Source organism: Anarrhichthys ocellatus, unplaced genomic scaffold, assembly GCF_004355925.1.
Source record: "Anarrhichthys ocellatus isolate YVR2014 unplaced genomic scaffold, GSC_Weel_1.0 scaffold28, whole genome shotgun sequence".
Lineage (NCBI taxonomy): Eukaryota > Metazoa > Chordata > Actinopteri > Perciformes > Anarhichadidae > Anarrhichthys > Anarrhichthys ocellatus.
In genome coordinates, this window is record NW_022280058.1 from 4,465,648 (window position 1) to 4,488,348 (window position 22,701).

Below are 22,701 nucleotides of genomic sequence, written 5' to 3' on the forward strand. Positions count from 1 at the left end.
TATATATATATATATATATATACATATATATGTGTATATATATGTGTATATATATGTGTTTGTACTTGTGCCATTTAGGATCAAGAGTACAAAAAAGCATTATGTAGAGGTGGATGAGAATCAGAGGAAATGAGAAGTAAGGCAACTCTTCCTGAGGCCAAGTGAAGGGAGGTTTAGGGAAGCCCTGGTATTAAGTTATCATGTTTCCCTTCCCAAAATTAAAATATGCCCCCTTGATTCCTTTTAGCCCAGAGCAGATTGCAGTTTATATGCCTCACTGGTTTCTAACATGAACAAAATAGACTTTGCCGTGAAGGAGGTCTTTCAAATGAAGTATTAGTGCAGTAAGCTTTTTTTCTGTCTTTAGGTGGAAACAAACTAATGCCTCAGCCATTCAGGCTCAACTGGGCCTGGATCTCTCTGGAGAGAGAACACTATTTAGTGGATGAGGACGCAAAATTCCTGGAGGTGACACTCAAACGCAGAGGCTACCTGGGAGAAACCTCCTTCGTCAGTAAGTGTTGACAGTCTTTATGTTTGATGTTTCTTAGTTTTCACTTTTGTTTCCTGTTAAGAATCAGCATAGAATTTCAGTAGCATTTCCAATCAAACCAATTTAACAAATAATTATTTTGTTTTAAAGAAGTATTGCCCCTGTTAGACTGTATTACATCGTTTATGTGCCATTTAAAGGGCCAGTCCTGCTATAAAACATAAGCATTTAAAATCTCTGCAAATTCGTGTTAAGCTGCAGGATGTATTCAGTTCATCCCAACACTTCAACACTAATAACGTTTTGTCGAAAAAGGTGTAAATCTATTGTGCTTTTGTTTGACTGGTGCTCCATTTCCTCTCTTGTGTTAAAGAGGTCTGATTGAAAGCACACACAGTATAACCTTTACGAGTAAAGGTCACAAGGAAATGTCAACATGCTGGTCTGTTTGCCTGCAACAAACACACCCATAACTAACATTACAGACGCAGATTTTATAAGCGCAAAAAATTTGGACATTGACTTCTTTTGGTTTTTGACATCAGACAGAATCCAAACAACAAATGAATCTCATTTTACTTAAAGCTCAAAACATGTACATCCCTCTCCCTCAGGTATTGACACCAAGGATGGAACAGCTGAGAAGGACAAAGACTTCCGTGGCAAAGCCCAGAAGCAGGTCCAGTTCAACCCCGGTCAGACTACGGCGACCTGGAAGGTGAAGATCTTCACAGACCAGGAGTTTGAGATCTCAGAGACTTTCCAGATACAGCTGTCAGACCCCGTCATGGCTGTGCTGGAGTTTCCAGACACCGCAACAGTCGAGATTGTGGATCCTGGAGATGGTAGGAATCTAATAATCAATTAATTTGAACAAAGCCTTACCACCATAAATGCTGAATTATTTATTGAAAGACTTACATAGATGTATTATTGAATGAAATCAGTTCTTATACTCATCATCTGTGTTTCTCTTCCTAAACAGAATCGACTGTCTATATTCCTCAAGCAGAGTTCAAGATTGAGGAGGATGTTGGAGAGCTGTTAGTGCCGGTGCGGCGATCAGGAGACGCCAGCCAGGAACTCATGGTTGTTTGTTTCACTCAGCAAGGTGCGGTTAACCTGCTGCTTCTTTGGGCTTTTTAACGTTAACTTTACGTTTACTTGTAATTAGTGTGCTTCGAAAGAAAGTGTAGCAACTTGAGTATTTACGTAAAAATTAGCTGAATGACAATGATGACAAAATAAATACCACATACCGAAAGTTCCAAGATTACATGTAAATAATGAGACTTTGAGTGAATGGTAATTAAAATGTAGGTAACAGTAAATGTGTGGGCATAGTAACTTAATTTTTGTCCATATTTCATTGTCTGATTATTGTGACATACAAAAACAGTTGTGCTGTTGTACTCCATTGCCTTTATTATTATTTTCTTTCATTTCTTAGCTATTATATTACAGTAAGATCCTATATGTGTGTAGTGTGTTACCTTTTCTCTTTTGAATCCTATGACTTCATGCTGCCAGCAACCAACATCTTAATTTGGTTTATTTTCCCAATTATTCTTTAGCCACGGCCACTGGCACCATACCCAGCTCTGTGCTGTCCTACTCTGACTACATCACCCGACCAGAGGACCACACCAGTGTGCTGCGGTTTGACAAGGATGAGCGAGAGAAACTCTGCCGCATCATCATCATCGATGACTCCCTGTATGAGGAGGAAGAGAGCTTCAACGTCAGCCTCAGCATGCCCATGGGCGGCCAGGTGGGCGCCAACTTCCCAACCACCAAGATCACCATCTTGGCTGACAGTGATGATGGTGAGTAAAGCGTCGGAGTTGGAAGGACTTGTTCTTTCGTAACGCTGACACTTTTCACAGTCTAGCGGATGGATGGATGGATACATATTATTCATATACATTTTCAGATTTACAACTCAAAGAACTGCATCGTGTCTTAACATGCAGCGGGCTATAAAGGCGCCAAGCAGACATTGGAACTTGAGACAAGAGCATTGATATTTGATGAAACTTTACTTTACTTTACTTTACAATCTATGGGACTTTGAATATTAGTCTTGCTATACTGATCTGGGTATGATTCTGATTTATAGCTTACAACCCCAAAATAGCAGAAAGATATTTGTTTGCTGCAAAAGAGAAAAGATTTATTAATACTTGAAAGTGATGCACACAAATGAACAAAATCCCTCACAGAGAAATATTGTAAAAGCTGCCTGACAATGAGTATGGAGCCCGAAACCCATTGCTTTGCTCAAGGTCGAGCTAGAATGGCATCATGTGCCGCGTTTACAGTATAATGGCATCATGGTGGCAGCTGTGGGTGATCCTCTTGCTCATTGACACTATTAATCCACCAAAAGTGCCCAGGCATCACAATAACCAGAGTCGCCAAAGCAAAGCCCTGGATACTGTACTTGCCTTAATGGCTTTAAAGTATATTCAGGTCCATTACCCTTCCTTTGTCTAGGTATAACAGCTTTCTTTACACTCTCTGCCTCATTTATCCACCATATTCTGTCTGCCCGTGTCTGTCTGTGTGTGATAGAAACAAGATAACAATAGACAGGTGTTGAGAGGGAGAATGGCGTCCTCAGTGGATGTTATGCTACACTATAGCCTGTCTGACAGATAAAAGGGCTTTAAACCTGACCGTGCTCCTCGAGCGACCCCCAGTCCTCATAGACATTCAGGGTAGCTCAGGGGAAACAGAGGGCATCCCTTTGTCTGCAGGGACCGGCAGGTGGTGGAGAGAGAGGGACTATTGTGCAGGGAGTCCAAATGACTGGCATGTTTTTACTCTTCCCCTTGTTTGATGGAATTCAGCAGAAGGAATGCAGTTTTTTTTTTTAAAGCTATGAATCACAGATACATTATTGGTTTCATTTGATCCCTCAAAGAAAATGTCTTAACAGATTTGACAAATTGCTGTCCCCAAATTCTTAAAATCCTTGAGTCCCGTCTTGTCTTTCTTTTGCAACCAGTACTAACCCGAGTCAATTTGTCTTCCTCACATTTCTCCTCCTTTCTCCAACTTTTCACCAAAGCTGATTCCTGGACTTGCTTGTTGTAGTGACAGATGTGCTCACAGAGAAAGCATCCATCCTAAACAATTTGGAACAGAAGTACAATTGAACTTTATGTAGAAATAATCAGTGTGCATTCCCAGACAAGAGAAGACTAGTCAGTGTAAACCTTTATTGTGGTTCTACTTCTTGGTGGGTCCTAAACTAACACCCCATCATAAATCTGGTTTAGAGAATGTGTGTGTGTTTGTGTGTGTGTGTGTGTGTGTGTGTGTGTGTGTGTGTGTGTGTGTGTGTGTGTGTGTGTAAAACCATCTGCCTGTCTGAGTAAACTTGTGGTTGGGATTCTCGCCAACATCGAGTCTCCATTGTTGCTGTATTTGTCTGGCTCTTCCTCCCACTGATATTTAAGGTTGCCATGTTGGCACTCATTCCCCTATATAACCCCCCTTCTCATCCTCCCTGGCACTAAATAGCTGTCTCGGAGGCTGAGAGGCATTTAATGTCTGCCAAAAATCCTTCCTTCAGCATCAGTTGTCTATTGCAGCATCCGTCAAATTCTAAATATGATTTGCCCATTCCGTTCACGCACCAATAACTTAGAGCAACTATCTTGTGAAAACTGATGGGTTTAGCCTATGGTCATCAAACAACACTACATGTGATCTATGTATGTTTTATTACCCCACGTTAGTTGGATTTTATATTTATTTTGTTTTGTTTAGTTTATTGACCCTGAAAAAGGCCATGGGCCAAAAGGCTTCATTGTTAAAGTGGTAGCCACTCCGGCCACAAGTGGTATGATATAACAGTAAAAACTAAAGCATAGTTTTGCATTATAACAAGTAAAGAAGATCCATAGTGTCAGCAAAATGATACAGTACCGTCAGTCACCCAACAACATCTTATAGCTAACATCAGATGAATAAACTACTGGTCATTCTACCAGACTAAGTGAGGCTGTAGCAACTAAAACCCTGGGTAGTTTGACTTTGCCAAGGATACATTTTATTGCTTATGAATTCAACTTTTCATTTGTAAGATGAAGAATGTTTTATTTCTTCACTTCTGTTAACTTCATACAAGAGATGCTGGACTTTTTACCTTCATGACTTCGTTCCTGGCAGCACCTTGAAAGGGTTTATAGGTTGTAATTAATGGCTTTAATAACGGGATTCATTAGGATTAGAAATCCTGAGCATTGATTAATAGACTATACCACCATTTAATCCTTATTATTATTATTTTTAAATAAAGAGATTTTTCACAACCTGGCACACCAAATGTTCTTGTTGATGGCTTATGGCTGACCTATAAAGTATTTGTAGATAATTTACTCAGAAATAATGAAGCCAACAGTTACTTTTAGTAACTGCTTTTCACAAACCCTTTATTTTAAGTCTGCTTCCGGTAATCAGCACCTCATCACGACCCTTGGTGTACATTATTTTTTGAGTAATTAATTTAAAATTTGCACCATAATTTGCACTGAAATTTTGTCTTTCCTTGTTGGTAAAAAATCCTAAGGCCTGAGTTTGAGCCTCTATCAGTTGATCTCTAAGTGCTCGGGCTGGACAGGGTGTGATGAAAACATGCTTTATACAGAAGTGAGGAGAGATGAATTGACAATGGGTTCTGAATTCTTGCCCTCTGCCTTTGCAAAGTGAACGGTTGCCTCTCTGTCTCTGCCAAAGCCTCACCATACCGCTTATCAGCTGCTCTATCATCAGAAACTGGGACCATCCCTTCAGTCGTGCACACACAAGCACACGCCTTCTTCTTCAGGTGTATCCTCGGCTCTTTGGCGTTGAGTTCAGACAGAGCTGTCTGGTTTTAGATAAGTAGGGGAGGAAGGTTGAAGGAGAACACGATAAGAGGGATGACAGCTCTCTTCCTGTGCTGAGTCAAAAATTTTAGAGTTTGCTCAGCTATTCATGCAAATTTGTCCCTGAACGCGGCTCGATTAAAAGCTTATGTTGCTATCTCTCTCTAACAAGAAGATCTTGTTCCAACAAACAGCAGAACTGATGAAAATACAATATTAAGTCTTAATCATTAACTATTGCACCTTCCTATGATTCCCAAATCTCACAGAGCCCTCGCTGTATTTCGGGGAACCCGAGTATGTCGCAGATGAGAGTTCCGGCTACGTTGAGGTGAAGGTCTGGAGGACAGGGACCGACCTGTCCAAGACGGCTACTGTCACCGTCCGCTCCAGGAAGAGTGAGCCTGTCTCTGCAGAAGGTAAAATCAGCAGTTCGACTCAGCATTTGGTCATGATGTTGCATTACAATGTCAGTTCATGGTTTCCCCTCTATCTGGCCAGCTGGACTAGACTACGTCGGCATCAGTCGCAACCTAGACTTTGCTCCCGGAGTGACAATGCAGACATTCAGAGTGACCATCCTGGATGATCTGGGTCAGCCCGAGCTGGAGGGACCTGAGACCTTTGATCTCGTGTTACGGATGCCCATGAATGCTGTGCTGGGAGAACCGAGCAGGACCACCATAACCATCAATGATACAGTCACCGATGGTGAGTGTCAAGCACACATACAAAACCTAATAATGTATCCAAGCCTACAGTAACTTTACAGTATATTCTATACGAGATGATGTGAGTCAAGTTCTATGATTGTTGCCAATCTTTTAAAATCAATACACTGAATTATAATAATTACAATATTATTTTATAATATTATCAAATCTAAGTAAAATTCTATACAAAAACGCTTTCCTTTTATCCCCCTATTTAGCATGTATATCCAACATAAGTGCATAAACAATTAGTTAATGGTTTGAAACACACTATAATGTAGCTTTTAGAGGAGATAAGGATCATTTTATATGCCAATATGTATTGATTTAATATAAAAGCATTTATGAAGTGATTATACCAATGTACAAATCCTTTGTAGGTGGATTTATAATGTCATGGTATGAGTCTGAAGTTGCTTTTGTAAATGTATCCATAACTGTTTAAATTATTTATATTTTTGCTTTTAACAATTATATTTTCAAACATAACATTTAGCTTCACTCAAACGCAGTGAGACTCTCTCGTAACAAGTCGATTACTGTCTCTACAGTTCCGAAGGTTCAGTTTAAAGAAGGAAGCTACAAGGTGGACGAGTCTGATGGGGAGGTAACAGTCATAGTGTACCGCAGTGGAGACATCAGTCTCAGGTCCACGGTGCGCTGTTACACCCGCCAAGGCTCTGCTCAGGTCATGATGGACTACAGTGAAAGACCCAATACTGACGCGTCCGTCATCACTTTCCTACCAGGTGAGACCTCCCCTCTCCCTCTTAATCTCTCTGTTCCTCTACGTCCTTCAGCAGTTACCTGAGTACATTGACCGTTTTTTCTCCAGGTGAAACAGAAAAGCCGTGTGTGGTCAGCCTGATGGACGACTCCGTCCATGAAGAGGATAAGGAGTTCCGCCTCGTCCTGGGAACTCCCAAGAGCAAGTCACCGTATGGAGCTTCTATTGGGGAGCAGAAGGAGGCGCTGGTCACAGTCACGGATGGGAAAGATAGTACGTACTTTACTTCCAACATAAAGCAATAAAGAAATATTGAAACAAAAAAAGGCAAAATATTATGTAGGTAGCATATAGATGAAAACAATGGGATGAATACAAAGTGGGTGTAGAAGATACAGTGGTCTTACCTCCCTAAAGAACTATTGATGAGATGCGCTTGAGCAAAGCACTTCACTTCTGACTGTGGAGTGTTTTGTAACAGGCATGCTACAAATATGAAGGATGGATGTTGCTGCAAATAAATGTAAACTGAATAAGATAAATATTTTACTCCATCGGAAAAGACGGCATTGTCTTTTCTGTGGCCAAAACAGGCCACAGATATTTCTTTTAAAATTATTCAATTATTATTTATTCATTTGTTTGAGAAAATAAATATGACTGTGTTGTTTTGGCTCATAATAATAATAATTCTGGTCATTGTGATTTTTTTCCCGTTCTAGAGCCCATCATCCGTTTCTCTGAGATCAAGTACAGTGTGCGTGAACCTCAGGTCAAAGGTGACGTGGCTGTCGTGAAAATTCCCATCCTGCGTGTTGGAGACACCTCAAAGGTGTCAGTGGTGAGAGTGCACACCAAGGACGGCTCTGCAACCTCCGGAGAAGACTACAACCCACTGTCAGAGGGTAAGGACATGGTTTATTGGCTGCAAAGTGACGCGGTAGCTTGCACAGTGCCTCTTCATTTGAATTGATGTCTTTTAGTCAGTGCTTACTTCGCTGTGTCTCTGTCTAAGATGTTGAGTTCAAGGAGGGCGAAAAGGAACATTTTGTGGAGATTGAGATCCTGTTTGATGGTCAGAGAGAGATGAGAGAGGCCTTCACTGTACACATGAAGCCTGATGACAACATGGTGGCTGAAATACAGGTGACACAAAGGTTACACAGCACACACACACACACATACACACACACAAACAAATATAAACCAGTAGTCCTGCAAGTCCTATATGTGCACACGTACAGTGCTGCAAATCTACACACGTGAGCATGCGCCTCTGTCATGTCAGCCTGTGTTAAAATAGCCAGGCAGCAGCTGGCATTGCTGTCAGCGCGCCTGAACCACAGAGTCTTATAAAAAGCTTTTCCCTCTGGAATGAGATGCTGAGGGGAATGTCCCAGCAGAGCCAAACACTAGGCACACCTATAAACAGAACTGCGACATTCTACCCATATACTCTACATCAGGCATGCACCGCTCACGTCACAAATTCAGATATGTTACGTACCTAGACTTTAGCAAGATAGGACGAAATGTGTTGGAGGAATGGCGAAAGGATGCTATACTTTGGCAGACGTCATGAATGAAAGTTGAGATTGGCTAGATTTTAAAGTTGACAACCAGCTAACGATGCTTTTCCTCTTCTTGCTAGATGAACAAGGCCATTGTGTACATTGAGGAGATGGACAGTGTGGCGGATGTTACCTTCCCCGCCGTGCCACAAGTGATTTCCCTGCTCATGTATGATGACACAGCTAAAACCAAAGACAAGCCCCACCCGCCCAATGGATACCCTGTTGTGTGTGTGACGGTGAGTGTAAATGCTTCTGCTGTTTTTGACAGCCACACATACTTCCAGGTTTCTTTAATTTGTCAGTTGCCATATGTCTTGTCATCCCTTGCAGGCTTGCAACCCAAAGTACAACGACTTTGACAAAACCGGCTCGATCTGCTCTGAGGAGAACATCAACGACACTCTCACTCAGTATCGCTGGCTGGTCAGCGCCCCCACCGGGTCAGATGGAGTGACCAGCCCCATGAGGGAGGTGGACACTAATACTTTCTTCACCAACACCAAGTCCATCACTTTGGATTCGATCTACTTCCAGACCGGCTCAAGGGTTCAATGTGCAGCGAGAGCCTTCAATGCCAATGGGGACGCCGGTCTGGAGCTGTCCAGCCCCATTGCTGTGATCAGCAAGGAGGAGGGTGAGTGAAACACTGATTGGACAGATGCAAATATATATACTCAGTAAAGACTTCCTTGTTTTGACTGACTTCTAAATCGTTGCAGGTATGTGTCAGCCTCGTGTCCAAGGCACTGTTGGAGCTGAACCTTTCTCTGCTAAGATCCGCTACACCGGTCCCGATGACCCCGACTTCCCCAACCTCATTAAACTCACTATCAACATGCCTCACATGGATGGTGAGCAGTGAACATTTGTTTCAAGCAGTGATACATAGTCTTTATTGTTTAGTAATCTTGACAAAGACCCAGAATAGTAACAAGCTTTTCAATATGGACAGGCATGTTACCAGTGATCTCCACAAGACCTCTGTCCAACTTTGAGCTCACCCTGAGTCCAGACGGCACACGCGTGGGCAACCACCGCTGCTCCAACTTGCTGGACTTCAATGAGATCCAAACAGGCCACGGCTTCATCACCGATGCAACAAAGAACCCTGAAATCATTGGCGAGACTTCACCATACCAGTACAGCCCGCTCATGCGCTCAGCCAACTCTCTGCGCTTCTACAGGAACCTCAACTTGGAGGCCTGCCTCTGGGAGTTCACCAGCTACTACGACATGTCGGAGCTGCTGAATGACTGTGGAGGCTCCATAGGCACCGATGGACAGGTAGGACATGCATAGAGATAAAAAAAACTACAAAATCAAACATTTTTAAGGACCGGTTACACCAGAATGGATTCATCAATGGATTCACTCCCAGGGTCAAAGTATTCAGGTGTGACCAGGCCTTCAAACTGACGCAGAGATACTTCCTACATCATCCCTGATAATGACTGAGTTATCTCTTCCTTAGGTGCTGAACCTGGTCCAGTCCTACGTCACCCTGCGTGTCCCTCTGTTTGTGTCCTACGTCTTCCACTCTCCGGTGGCTGTGGGAGGCTGGCAGCACTTTGACCTGCAGTCAGAGCTCAAACTCACCTTTGTGTACGATACAGCTATTCTGTGGCAGGACGGCATCGGCAGCCCACCTGAGAATGAGCTACAAGGTATGTTCTCAGAGCGATGCTGCTCCCTGCTGGTGCTGCTGGTCCACGTGTGAAGCGCTGTAAAACCCTTTTCTCTGTTCTCATAGGAGCCATGTACCCAACCAGCATGCGTATAAATGAGGAGGGACGTCTGGTGGTTAACTTCAAGACAGAGGCTCGCTTCAGGGGACAGTTTGTTATGTCTCATCCAGGTAAGAGGGTGGCGGCCACACACACGCACACACATACCCTACAACCATCCAGTGTGGTCATTCTATACAGTAACCTCCTATTGGATTACCCTGTGGCCGACATCCTCTCTTCATCTATTTCTGGAGTTCCACGTTGGGGGGTCCTTCCTGTGCAAAAGTGTCATTTCAGCAAATGTCAAAATGGCCCTTCAGCGTTTACAGTTAGGAAGCAAGTGACACAAACAACGTAGAAGGTCACTCTTTAAATAACAAAAAAAAGTAGACTGTTGCTAGTTGTATTTTGGACGAAAAAGAGTTATGACTGTCGACGTGTTTGTTTTCAGGAACCAGCGTGTCATCCATGGTGATGTGTGCTGACCACCCTGGGCTGACATTCACTCTCGCCCTGGTCAGGACTGAGCCTACTTACAACCAGCCCATGCAGCAGTGGAGTTTTGTCTCAGACTTTGCTGTGAGTCGATATGCAATCAAAACTTGCCAGCTGTGGTGAAATAAAATTCATAGACAGTCTTCATGATTGTTTCTGTGTTTCTGCGTCCCCTCTATAGGTGCGAGACTACTCTGGGACTTACACAGTGAAGTTGACCGCCTGCATTGCATCACCCAATGGGGAGTTCAGCATCCCTCCTGTGTGCCACCCAAGAGAGCCACTTACGTTCGACATGGACATTCGCTTCCAGCAGGTTCGCCTTGATATCCTGACAAAAATACCCCAGCATTATTTAGTTGTGGATTTATTACAGTCAGGTCCAAAGCAGGAACACAGATGTTTTTTTAAGATAACACTACAAAAAGACCATCTTAACAATCATTTCGATTTTAATGACTTTTAATAGTTTCTTAGGTAGTTTAATTTGTCCAGAAAAGTTAACGACATTTACTTCAAAATGTCTTGTTAAGATGGTTTCAGTCACACCGAGAATCTGTTTTGTGTACGGTAACTCTTGTTTTTGTGCTCCAGGTGAGTGACCCAGTTGCAGCTGAGTTCAGCCTCAACACTCAGATGTTCCTGCTGTCCAAAAGGGAGTTGTGGTTGTCTGACGGCTCCATGGGCTTTGGAGAAGGGACTGATGCTGCTTTTTCAGACGGTACTACAACACTGCACCCTAGTGTATTTTAGTAAACATTACAGCTGAGCGCCATTAAAACCCTCTGAGAACCCCATGTTATAGTCCCCCCTTTAATTTCATCTGTTCTTTGCTTCAGGCTCCATGATATACGGCCGTGTGATGGTGGACCCAGTCCAGAACCTGGGGGACTCTTTCTCCTGCGGCATTGAAAAAGTCTTCCTCTGCACTGGAGCAGACGGCTACGTTCCCAAGTACAACCCCACCAACAAGGAGTACGGCTGCCTGGCAGACGCTCCCTCTCTGCTTTACAGATTCAAGATCCTGGTAAGATGCAATGAAACCACAAGGACAATACTTTAAGGAGTTGTGGAGAAGCAGAGGTCATGTCTTATTTCTGTGTGTGTTGTTCTGCAGGACAAGGCACAGCCAGAGACTCAAGCTTCAGCATTTGGTGACGTTGCTTTTAAGGCCACACTGGCTCAAGACACACCTGGAGGTCTGCCTTTGGCCAGACAGCCAGGATCAGATGGCTTCACACTCTCCTCGTCTCCACTTTTCCAGGTCTGTATAGTTCTCAAAATTCATTATATTCATGCATTGTATCAACACGTACACACAGATATGGATTGAAACATGCGTTTCTTCTGCAGGTGGCTGCTGGTCGAGAATGGTTCATCCACACGATTTACACAGTCCGCTCCCGAGAAAATGCCAACCGCAACATTGGCAAGCGCAGTGTGGAGTACCTGCATCACAGCATGTCCTCTGTTGAGGGTCCTGAGACCTCTGACCTGGCCAGCCGCCGCCACCGCCGTGCCGCCCCTGCTTTCTCTGACCGTGGCGTGGCCCAGGACATCGGTGTTGAAAACAACCGAGGCACCAACATCCAGCACATCGCTTTGGACCGAGCGGACCGCATGGTGGTCAGCCAGCGCCAGCCCTGGGCCCCTAACCGTGACCCCCTACTGGAGCGCCCCCTCCTGGAAAGTTCTGGCAGAGAACTGGCTGACACTTCCACCCTGCCAATGTTAGTGGGCCTCGCAGGTCTGATCCTTCTCATCTGCCTCATCACCACTGTTGTCATTCTGTTGATGCGGCGCAAGAAGAGTGAGAAGAAGACCCAGTTCCCTCCTTACACCACCTCTTCTTCTTCTGCCTACAATGGCTACAGCCAAGGCCCAGCGGGCATGTGGAGCAGCTCAGACAACTCTGAGGTCTAGATGTGGACCTGTTCCACCTCAAACACCTGCCCCTTATTAAAAAGAATATGATAGTCTCCTCCACCATTGTGCCTTTACAGCCCAACTCTTGTAGCACTGAATAGAGCCCAGTACAACCTGAGGGACAGCACAACAAGTCAGTGATTGGGGCTTACAACGCAGAATGAGTTTTCAGGGACTTATTGATCTCTGATGGTTAGTTCTTGCTGTGATGTACTGCAGCTTATTTTTAATCATGGATGTACGAAGAGCCCCCTTCCCCCCCAAAAGGATTCACCTGCTTCATTGGTTGCCAAGTTGTAAAATATCCTGTTTATCCAGTGTTTGCAAATGCATGAAAATCCCAATTCAAACTTGTTTGAATTTCATGAGAGAAAATAGTTTTCTATGTTCCTCCTTTAAAAATAATTAGTTTATCAAGTTTTAATTGTATTATTCACCTTGTTTGTTTTATGGCAAGTAGAGCAAAATGGACTGAATGTTAGTTGAAGCTGACCTTAATGAATGATGTGATAAATGATTTTTAGTATTGGTATTTAACTGTTGTGCTTTAGCCTGCAGTATACCTGCCCACTGCTGAGTAACAATACCAATATGGTGTCATTGAAAGGGATTGTAAATGTGTTATTGTTATTACATTTTTTCAGGTCAATGTGGCTGAATTCAGATGCAAAACTAATCGGTGTACATATCAATGTAGGACTATGAAAAAAGGTATTAATACACCCTGGTGAAACTTGAAAAATGATTAACTATACGTCTCTCTGGTTTGTCGATCAAGTCCTGAAAATTGTAAGTGCAGTTTAAAAGTTTGAATTATTCTTCTACAGGTGACCATATACATATATATTTCAACATGCCAGTTAGCAGACTTCTATGGCTTATTGATTTTGTGTCGATTTCAAGAGTTTGGATGTATGTACACTTCAACTGCCAAATATAAATGTCCTTTTTTTGAATCAGTGTCTTATTGACCAGAGTACACACATTTGTAAAAAACGGGAAAGTTTATTACGTTCAAAAAAGACATTTTCTACTTCACATAGGAAGATAAAAGAAACAAATGTTTTCTTAAAAATAAAAAGGGTACATATCGCCTCAAGCAATGGAATGTGGTACAACCAACAGGCATAAATACATTTTTTTCAATTAAGTACTAGTAACAAAAAAAAAACAAAAAAAAAAAAAAACTAGCAAACAAAAAACTAAACCAGCACAGCAGCGGTGTTTTAGATAAGTGACACGGTAGGCTTGTGAAGGAGCACTTCCTAAAACCTAACACAACGAGGTCAGTCCATCTGGGTTTCACATAGTACATTATCACAGCCTGCCAAACAAACACAGACACTAGGACTAATGATACCGGAGCTGGCTGTCGCCCTCGAATTCTGACACTGTACTCAGTAGATTTAAGTTCAGCTTCACAACTTGAGCTTTTTCCTGCGTCCACGACCGTCTGGGGTTGCCTCCGACTTCCGTTTCTGGGCCTGGATGGGAGGAGAAGATTATTAGGAGAGATTTCACGAGTCGCGACATTAAAGTCGACGACCATCCAGAGTAAGAGGGCCAGGAAGCAAACCTCAACACTTATTTGGCATCAATTATCAAGTGGCTTGCTTCCTTCAACGTGAGATGGATTTGAAACTTACTGAGGCATTCTTTGGGCCGCGTTTCTTCTTCTCAGCCTTCTCCCTCTCCTCCAGCTCCATGTTCTCTCGCTCTATCAGTGTAATGAGGGTGTTGCATCGCCTCTGTAGCTCCTGAACACAGCACCGAACATCATTTTCAAAGAAACCTTTTTTAAAAACATTCATAACAACAAAAGAGAAATAGTTTAAAAAAAGAAGCCAACGTTTACCATGGCAGTCCTGGATTTGAGGAACCAGTCGAAGCGGAACTGTGGCGAGTTACGGATGCACTGCCGCAGCTCATCGTACACGCTCTCCTTGTCGAAGCCCAGCTTGTGCAGCATACAGATGAGGAAGCGGTCCTCCTCCTCCGTGTAGTTCTTGCCTTTGTTGGTGCCGTAGGAGATACGGAGCTGATGGAAGGGAGCCTTGTAGCGACCAATCTGGGCACGGAGATGAGAAACATTAATGAATTAAACAGGAAGAGCAGATAATGTGATGAGGAGACAAGCAAGATTAAGAGTCAAAGTGTTTTAACACAACGCTTAATGAGATTAATTAGGTAGTTTGAGCGAGGAATGATTAGCCACATGGTCGACAGTCGGCTACCTTTGAGTCCAGGGCTTTCTTGATGCTAATCCTTCTCTGGATCCTGGCTTCTCCTCTCTCGATCTGGGCCATGATCTTCTCGATATCCTGCAGCTCATTGCAGCGCTCCCAGAATACAGCTGAAGGATCAAACGAGCACAAATTCAATTGGTATGCAAAGAACTCTGAAGTTTGCCTGTGAGATACATAGTGGATAAAAAAAAAAAAAACACGTCGTCATTACCAGAATATTCCATAACTTCCTCTGGCGTTTTACCCTCAACCTCACGGGCAATGTTCTCAATATCGTCTCTTCCCCACTTCTCGTTGGCTTTGATGAACTGGTTGAAGTCACGTTTGTTCCAAATAGTAAATCCCTGCAATGAAGGTACAGTTGATCAAAATATGCACAATCTAGAACCCTGGGACACAAAACACTTAATTAGCACTTGCGGCATATTATCCTTGAAATTGATTGCATTTGGGGGGAATAATCAGTACCTGTTGCAGCAGGTTCTCCTTCTCCTCAAGCTCCTCCTCTGTGAGAGCCTCGGCCTCATCGATCTTAGTCTGCTCTTCTTTCTGGAGCTGGGCCGAATTCGCCATTTCTGGATTACGTGGAACCTAAAGAGACACAGCCACAGACTGAATTGAAGACATTTCTACATGTGTGTACAAATGATCTAATTCTCATCAGAAGAACATCTCTGTACCTTGTAGCCGATCGTCTTCCTGTAAAACAGAATCTCCTTTTCTAGAAGCTCAAAAAGACGTGGCGGGAAGAACTGGAAGTCTTGGACATTTGGCTGCTTGGGAGGGCGAGGAGCCTGGGAAATGGAGTCAAACAAATGTTATGCCTCGACCAGGATAACATGCCATCCAGACCAGGAGTTTAACTACATATTCTGTTGCATTAATGCCTTACATCCTAAGTGTGTTTCTAAAGTGATCCCTCCCTACCTTGGGCGCTTTGGGCTCACTGACTCGCAGAGCCTCTCTGAAGTAGGCATCCACAGCGTAGTTGGCTTTCCTTTCTCTCTTGGGCGGCTCGATCCAGTTGGTAATGACCTGAATGAAGAAGCAAGAGAGGAAACGATGTAAAGACTCAAAAGGATCTTTTTGTTGGAGTTAAAGACTGAATACTGATGTTTTTTTTTTTTACCTTTTTCTTCTCTCTATAATCTTCTCCTTCAAATTTGTACACACTGCTGTTCTCTGTGTCCATGGTGAAGTTCCTCAGAGTGCTCTCACCCAGATTACACATCTTCTCCTTCATCTCCATAGTCTAGCAAATGACAATATCAGAGTGTTCATTTTATGGCAAGTTCAAAAACTAGAAAACAAACAAAACAAAAACAAAAAAGCATCTTCCTCTCCTGCATCCAGACTCACCTTCCTTTCACCTCTCTCCAGGATCGCGTCAATGTCATCGTCTGTGATCTCGCTCTCTTTGGAAGCAAACACGTGCGTGGCTCCGTGGCGGATGATGGACAGCATCTCATCTTTGCCCAGCTTGTTTGCGCTTGGGTCAACTAGTCTTCCTGTTAAACCAATAGATGACAGCTTAGTGGCTCTTCTATTGGTATGTTGTGTACTGTCCCAACTTCTCAGAGATATTTTCTGTGCTAACAAGACGGGGGGGAAAAGGAGTTACCTTGCTGGATGACAATGGAGTCCAGGCGCAGTTTCATCTCGGCCCTCTCCACAATCCTCTCCTCCACTGTGTTTTCAGTGATGAAGCGAAAGACGCGCACCTGTTTCTGCTGACCAATCCTGTGAGCTCGGTCCTGAGATTAAAAAACATAAAACTGGTCATGTCCAGTGCATCTGAAATCAAAGTTCTACAGTGTCCGCGCTTACTTTCAGGGAAAAGGAAATGTGATCCTGTAACTCCTTGCTACCGTTCAGTACTAACCATGGCCTGGAGGTCAACTTGGGGGTTCCAGTCGGAGTCGTACAGGATGACCACATCTGCTGTAGCCAGGTTGATACCCAGTCCTCCAGCTCTGGTGCTCAACATGAAGATGAACTTGGAACTGTTGGGCTCATTGTATGCGTTGATAGAGATCTGAAAACACACAAAGACACATGAAAATGACATGTATTATTATTAAAAATGCATCTTATAGTTGACTGAGAAAAGACAAGACCCAAGCGCCACACCTGTCTCTCCTCGTGCGGCGTCTGGCCATCCAGGCGGCAGTAGCAATAGTTCCTCCACATGCAGTAGTCCTCCAAGATGTCCAGCACTCTGGTCATCTGACTGAAGATGAGCACACGAGAACCTGGAGAGAAGGAAAGACGGTACGATCAGTCAACGTAGTGTCGTCCTAATGCAGTCCTTTCACAGTTTGAACTGATCTATTCTGGGAATGTGCTGTGTGGATTTCAGGATTCTGAAATAGAAATACTTAATCTAAAGATGATAACAATAAATTCTGCTGAAATGACAGCATGGCCATCTACATACCCTGAGCCTTCATCTTGGGAAGCAGCTTGTCCAGCACCACCATCTTGCCACTGTTCACCGCCAGGTGAAGGTCCGTCGTGTACGGGGGACCCGGCTCGGCTCCGTCGAAAAGGTACGGATGGTTGCAGCATTTCCTCAGCTGCATGAGAACGTTCAGGAGACGCATCTTGTCCATCTTACCCGCTGAGTTCAGAATGTCTATGTCCTTCATCAGGATCCTTGTGTACCTGATGGTTTGTGACATGAGGTAATATTACATAATAGTGTCAAACAATTTAATATCAGTACGAACAAAGAAGCTTAGGACAAATTACAGCTCGACTCGGGATGCTTACCACTCTCGCTGCATCTTACTCAGGCCCACATACATCTTGATCTCTTTTTTCGGAAGCAGAGTCTTCTCTACGTCGGCTTTTATACGACGAAGCAAGAAAGGACGCAGAACCTATATTTAAAAAAAATTGAAAAATGGCCGCTCAAAAGGAGTGCTTTAACCCACATAAGAGGAACACATCTGGAAATGTACAGAGATTAGTTGGAAGTTGACCTGAGGAAAATTCAATACTTACAGTGTGAAGACGTTCGACCAACTTTGTGTCACCCAAGCAGTTGTTGGTGTCAAACCAGGAATCAAAGTCCTTTGGGGGAAAAATGTAATTAGTACCAGAATACAGAGCAGTTTTCTTCTAAATAACAGACCACATCAGTGCAACTAGGGATTCCAGCTTGAAAGAGCCTTCATCTTCTAGTAAAAGTCCCCGTTGATCTTGTTCATGTCGAGGCGATGCTTACCTCGGCTGAGTTAAAGACATCAGGCAGCAGGAAGTTCAGCAGAGCCCACAGCTCGTGAAGGTTGTTTTGCAGGGGCGTTCCAGTCAGCAACAGACGATTGGTGGTCTTAAATTCTCGCACAATCTCTGACAGCTAGGGGAAATAAATTGCTTTGTTGGGAAATCTTGTGAAAGTGGCTCCGCCATATGTAAATTGCCAGTTTGTTTCAGTGGCTGTCTGACCTTTGATTTCTCATTCTTGATCCTGTGAGCTTCGTCAATGACCAGGTAGCGCCAGTTGAACTTCTTGAACACTGCCTTCTCAATGATGAGTATCTCGTAGGAGGTGACGCACACGTCCCATTCTCCAGGCAGCAGCACATCTCTGATCAGGGCATTCTGAAAGTGATGCAAAAATCATTCAGCCTTTTAGAATTGTAGATTTGAGTTATTTTCTATTAGTGAAGCTAAAGTTGGCCGTAGCCCTCAGTGACAGATTTCCCACCCGAGAAAAAAATCTTGTGCACACTGTTAATGACACACACACACACACACACACACACACACACACACACACACACACACACACACACAGTCAGTAATATCACTACTAATATCCCATCAGGGAAACCAATGAAATGATTTAACTTGTCTATAAATAATGCTAAAAGTTAAGCTGGTGTAACTTGGAATAAATGTAACTGTAAAAACACATTAAAATCAAACAAAAAGGAAGCATTACAGAGTAAAATATCACATTATGGCGAGTATTTCCAGTTACATTGGGCTTTTCAGACAATAGTAATATTCTGACTCGGCCTACCCTCTCTTCTCTGTCTCCGATCAGGCAGACTGCACGGAGTGAAGGCACCCATCTCTTAAACTCATTCATCCAGTTGTAGAGGGTGGACTTGGGCACCAGCACCATGTGGGGACCGGGGATGTTTCTGTAGTGCTTCATATAACCCAGCAGGGAAATAGTCTGCAGAGTCTTCCCCAAACCCTAGGAAGCAGCAGAGCGTGTAAATATATATTTGTCACTCCGTTTTAAATGTAGAGGTAAACTGCTTTGACTGTGAGAAAGTACTGACCATCTCATCAGCAAGGATGCCGTTGATGCCATTCTCATACAAAGAGATGAGCCAGTTCAGTCCACGGACCTGATAGTCTCGCATTTTTCCAGCTTTGACGTCTAAATGAGAGACAAGAAAACGCATTATCATTACTTCTGCTCATCATATACATTTGCAATACACCTTTCTCTCCAGCCAAGATGAAAACAGGCCATTGCTTACAGGAGGGAGAGGCATCAAAGCGAGTGCAGACATTAGTAGTCTTGGTGCTCTCGTTCAGAAGCTCTTCATCCTCCTCTTGCTCTGTGCGGCGGTGTCGGTTGCTGTTAAAGCACAGAAAAGAAACGATGATTCATGGTCACAATGGGAGTAACCTTCCTAAAAAATAAAACCTGTGCGGGCGTGTACTCACTCTCCGACAGACAGCAGGTTCTGTTTCTCATCATTCTTGATGCGAGGACGCCCCGGCTTCATCTTCAGAGGGGAGGTGGGGGTCTTCTGTGCGGCTGGTTGGATGAAATGAGCAAACAACTCTGTTTGCTTCAACAGGTACTCAAATCTGTTGGTCCGGTCTGTTAGCTAGATACACAGGAAGACAGTCTTGTTGACTTATCAAACAACAGAGTGGTGAGCCATGTAGTGAAGGCTGTCGTTAAAAGATGCCGTACCACTTTCTCCTCGTAACCCGGAACAGTCGTGGACGATGAAGCATCTTGTCCATCGGCCCCTGCATCCGAAGAAGACTCTTTTCCAGCATCTGAAGAATCAGACTTCTCCTGAGCAGAAAAAAAAAGTAAACACCAACAGTCTTGTTTACTGGCAATCCTCCGATTTGTTTAACAACAACAATAACAGATGAGACAAACTGCCTGCTCTGTTCTGGGATGCTCTCTGGACAACACAGAGGAAGCAGCAGAGAGACACCATATGGAAAAACTCCTCGCTATGGACTCCCAACCTCCCCTACACAAAACCTTAAACACTCTGAGCAACTCCTTCACCTATCGGGTGTGAAGGAGCCCTACCTCAAGTCTTTTGTCCTCGCTGCAGTTACCATTGTTCTGAGAGGAGCACAAACTGGATCGCAGGTCACTCACAGTGGATCAACCTTCTGCGGTGAAATGCAGCCATTTTATTACACACATTTCAGTTCTCTCTTTGTTTTTACTGGTTTTTGTGCTGCTAACACTTTGCTGACACTCTGCCCACCACACAATTTGATTTGCTCAAGTGCAATTTTTGTATTTAACGTATTATTTGTCTCAATACACATTGGAGTTACTATTAATGCTAAATACAGTGTTTACTGCCCTTGCTTGACGTTATCTGTGGTGTATTTTAGTATGATAGGTGCTCATAATGTATTGTAGTACTCTGGCCAGTTATTGTTACTGTCACTTATTTATACCACGCGTCTGTTCCTGTACTTCGATTGCTGTGACACGCAGTTTCCCTGCGTGGGATCAATAAAGTTTGTTTCATTTGATCTTATTTTAAATGCTGTAACGGAACCCTGAAAAAAAGCAATTGATTTTTAAGGACTTTAAATCAACACAAAGTGCAGCGGAAGGCACGTTGCGGGCATAAAGCAGCATCCCTCGGTTACAAAAGCCGTTTATGCTTCACTGTCCTACTGAAAACAATGACGCAGACAGGACAGCTCAGCGGGGTTCATTTCACGAGTTTTTTTTTTTTTAATCACAAGCAACTCGCTGAGTGAATCTGGACTGGGAGTAAATAAAAGAAACACGCTGGGACTTTTTAACGTCATGGTCGAAGGGTTGCTAGCTGAGCTAGCAGTGTGAGCGTTTATGAAACAGGCTGGCCTTGTTGCTGCCCTGAGCTGTGACGTTAGCTTCAGTCCCGAGTGAATGGGACAGAGCTGTTGTTGTCGTGAGCTAATGGTAGCGCCGCGGCTAGCTAACTAGCTAACCAGTTAGCTCAAAGAGCCCGCAGTACCATTAACACAGTGAAAGTTAAAACAGCCTACTTTGACGAATAAGTGGGCAAAAAAAACGTAGGGGTTACAGAGTTTAAGACTTGTGCTGCGCGTCCGTGAAAGATGTCCGCCGTGCTGAGAGGAGACAATAACGTTAACGTTACCCATTTTAAAACCATCTTACCTCCGCTCCTCCTCCGGCTTCTTTAACTTCAGGCTGCTCTTCTTCCCGCTGTTCCACGCAGTTTAGGATTTCGGACATGTCGAATTTCCACTTCGATTGGGAAATATCGTAATTTGTGCCTTAAATGATCGCGTTATAAGAGACGTTGACGATTTTCCGAACTTTCTCGCAGTAAATAAGAACTATCCTGTTGTTTATATGAAAGGCATACCGGTTGGTCACAGGCAGCACGTTCCCGCTAGCAAGATGTTAGTCGCGTTCACACAGCGCCAACCCCGCTGTGTCCGAGCTATCGCGAGACTTGGTCATGATGCATTTAGGGCCCTGTAAAAATTTTTTTTAGCTCAGTTGATTTCTTTACAGCTGATTTTGACAATGACCTCAAATATTAGCATGTGTAGTTACCCAATTTACTGTCTATCTTTACTGTGCAATCTATAGCAAGTAGACTAAAATATATGTTCCCTGTCCATACAAAGTAATTTGCTACAGTATATTGACTTATACCCGAAAGGAGTGACTCACTTTTTGTACCCTTATGATTACCCCGATAAAGTAAAAAAAAAAAATGATATGCAAGGCCTTATAAGTTAATACAGCTCTAGATTTATACAGTATTGCTATATAATTTGAAATTGTACCATTAATATAGTCAATATGTTATCTCCATTCCCCGAGGAATTTTGTCTCAAAAAGTCTTTCAATTTTATCGTCACAGATTTTTCCTAAATTAAGTGGTATCTTCCAATAGTTAGTTTCCTCCAACTAACAGTCCACAACCTAAATATAATGAATCTACAATGATAGAAATTAGATACAAGTAGAAAATCCTTTAAATAGTATATTAATAACAATTAGAAAAAAACACTGCTTTGATTATTTAAAGATGTTCATCAATTTTCTCATTACATTACATTACAGTCATTTAGCAGACGCTTTTATCCAAAGCGACTAACAATAAGTGTATTCAACATAGGTAGTCTCAACCCATTCTGTAAAAAAAAACTTTTGGATATCGCTAAACCGATCATGAAGATAAGTCCAAATGTATGATTGTCAGGTTGATATATGTATCTTTAAAGAGGAGGGCTATTCAGCATGGCCTTCATAAAAGCAAAGATAAACTTGGCCCGATAAAATGTCATATCTCCATATTATGTTATCAAAAACACCTCTTTTTGGTCATTTGACAGTAAGGTGTACTTCTCTGAATACAATGTATGTACTCTGCATTAAGTCTTTCAAGCCTACATATTTAAATGCAGTAAATCATACAGCATCATATTGATATAATTCTATAATTGCAACAACTACTTCCTAGTGCACATACACACACTTATATAGAAATGACGACTATTTTTTTTTCACTAACAACAAAGCCAAAGGAAACACCAAACAAATTCTGTTGAAGGAGATCAATTTTACATTATTAAATAATAACAGAGTAACAATGTAAAATATCAAATACAAATATCAAATGCACAATTTATACAATAAGAATAAAATAGTACAAATATTAG

At 43.0% G+C, this 22,701-nt stretch overlaps 2 protein-coding genes across 2 annotated transcripts in view; one reads left to right on the forward strand and one right to left on the reverse strand.

Annotated features, from left to right (window-relative positions):
• frem3 (Fras1 related extracellular matrix 3) overlaps positions 1-12,662 on the forward strand; it is a 28,674-nt gene extending 16,012 nt beyond the window's left edge. The window contains exons 3-24 of the mRNA XM_031863273.1: positions 368-514; positions 1,108-1,338; positions 1,479-1,604; positions 2,068-2,319; positions 5,640-5,789; positions 5,872-6,081; positions 6,635-6,832; positions 6,919-7,083; positions 7,533-7,715; positions 7,826-7,956; positions 8,462-8,620; positions 8,715-9,018; positions 9,104-9,235; positions 9,337-9,668; positions 9,856-10,048; positions 10,135-10,239; positions 10,563-10,690; positions 10,788-10,922; positions 11,201-11,327; positions 11,446-11,633; positions 11,724-11,870; positions 11,960-12,662. Of these exons, the coding sequence (XP_031719133.1) occupies positions 368-514; positions 1,108-1,338; positions 1,479-1,604; positions 2,068-2,319; positions 5,640-5,789; positions 5,872-6,081; positions 6,635-6,832; positions 6,919-7,083; positions 7,533-7,715; positions 7,826-7,956; positions 8,462-8,620; positions 8,715-9,018; positions 9,104-9,235; positions 9,337-9,668; positions 9,856-10,048; positions 10,135-10,239; positions 10,563-10,690; positions 10,788-10,922; positions 11,201-11,327; positions 11,446-11,633; positions 11,724-11,870; positions 11,960-12,529 (4,313 nt within the window). The 3' untranslated portion in view covers positions 12,530-12,662. The remainder of the gene's footprint in view (positions 1-367; positions 515-1,107; positions 1,339-1,478; positions 1,605-2,067; positions 2,320-5,639; positions 5,790-5,871; positions 6,082-6,634; positions 6,833-6,918; positions 7,084-7,532; positions 7,716-7,825; positions 7,957-8,461; positions 8,621-8,714; positions 9,019-9,103; positions 9,236-9,336; positions 9,669-9,855; positions 10,049-10,134; positions 10,240-10,562; positions 10,691-10,787; positions 10,923-11,200; positions 11,328-11,445; positions 11,634-11,723; positions 11,871-11,959) is intronic.
• Positions 12,663-13,517: 855 nt separating this feature from the next.
• On the reverse strand, positions 13,518-21,444 carry smarca5 (SNF2 related chromatin remodeling ATPase 5). Its single transcript, XM_031863390.1, has 24 exons — positions 21,182-21,444; positions 19,727-19,834; positions 19,471-19,637; positions 19,281-19,381; positions 19,077-19,177; positions 18,809-18,988; positions 18,229-18,384; positions 18,008-18,139; positions 17,785-17,853; positions 17,551-17,660; positions 17,216-17,442; positions 16,909-17,030; positions 16,661-16,813; positions 16,400-16,532; positions 16,138-16,286; positions 15,908-16,030; positions 15,706-15,813; positions 15,459-15,572; positions 15,247-15,369; positions 14,990-15,122; positions 14,767-14,885; positions 14,388-14,600; positions 14,179-14,289; positions 13,518-14,016 (listed from the first exon to the last, which is right to left on the reverse strand). The coding sequence occupies exons 1-24, from the start codon at positions 21,257-21,259 to the stop codon at positions 13,951-13,953; spliced, it is 3,096 nt and encodes a 1,031-aa protein (XP_031719250.1). The 5' UTR covers positions 21,260-21,444; the 3' UTR covers positions 13,518-13,950.
• Between the last annotated feature and the right edge of the window lie 1,257 nt (positions 21,445-22,701).

What these genes read in the sequence shown, in the direction of transcription:
- smarca5 (XM_031863390.1), bottom strand. Translation starts at nt 21,259, where the DNA reads ATGTCCGAAATCCTAAACTGCGTGGAACAGCGGGAAGAAGAGCAGCCT. An exon ending in TCGGAGACAGAGAAGAGAGG is followed by an intron (nt 18,385 to 18,808) that starts GTAGGCCGAGTC and finishes CATCACTTTCAG; the next exon opens with AATGCCCTGATCAGAGATGT. An exon ending in TGGTCGAACGTCTTCACACT is followed by an intron (nt 17,661 to 17,784) that starts GTAAGTATTGAA and finishes TTTTAAATATAG; the next exon opens with GTTCTGCGTCCTTTCTTGCT.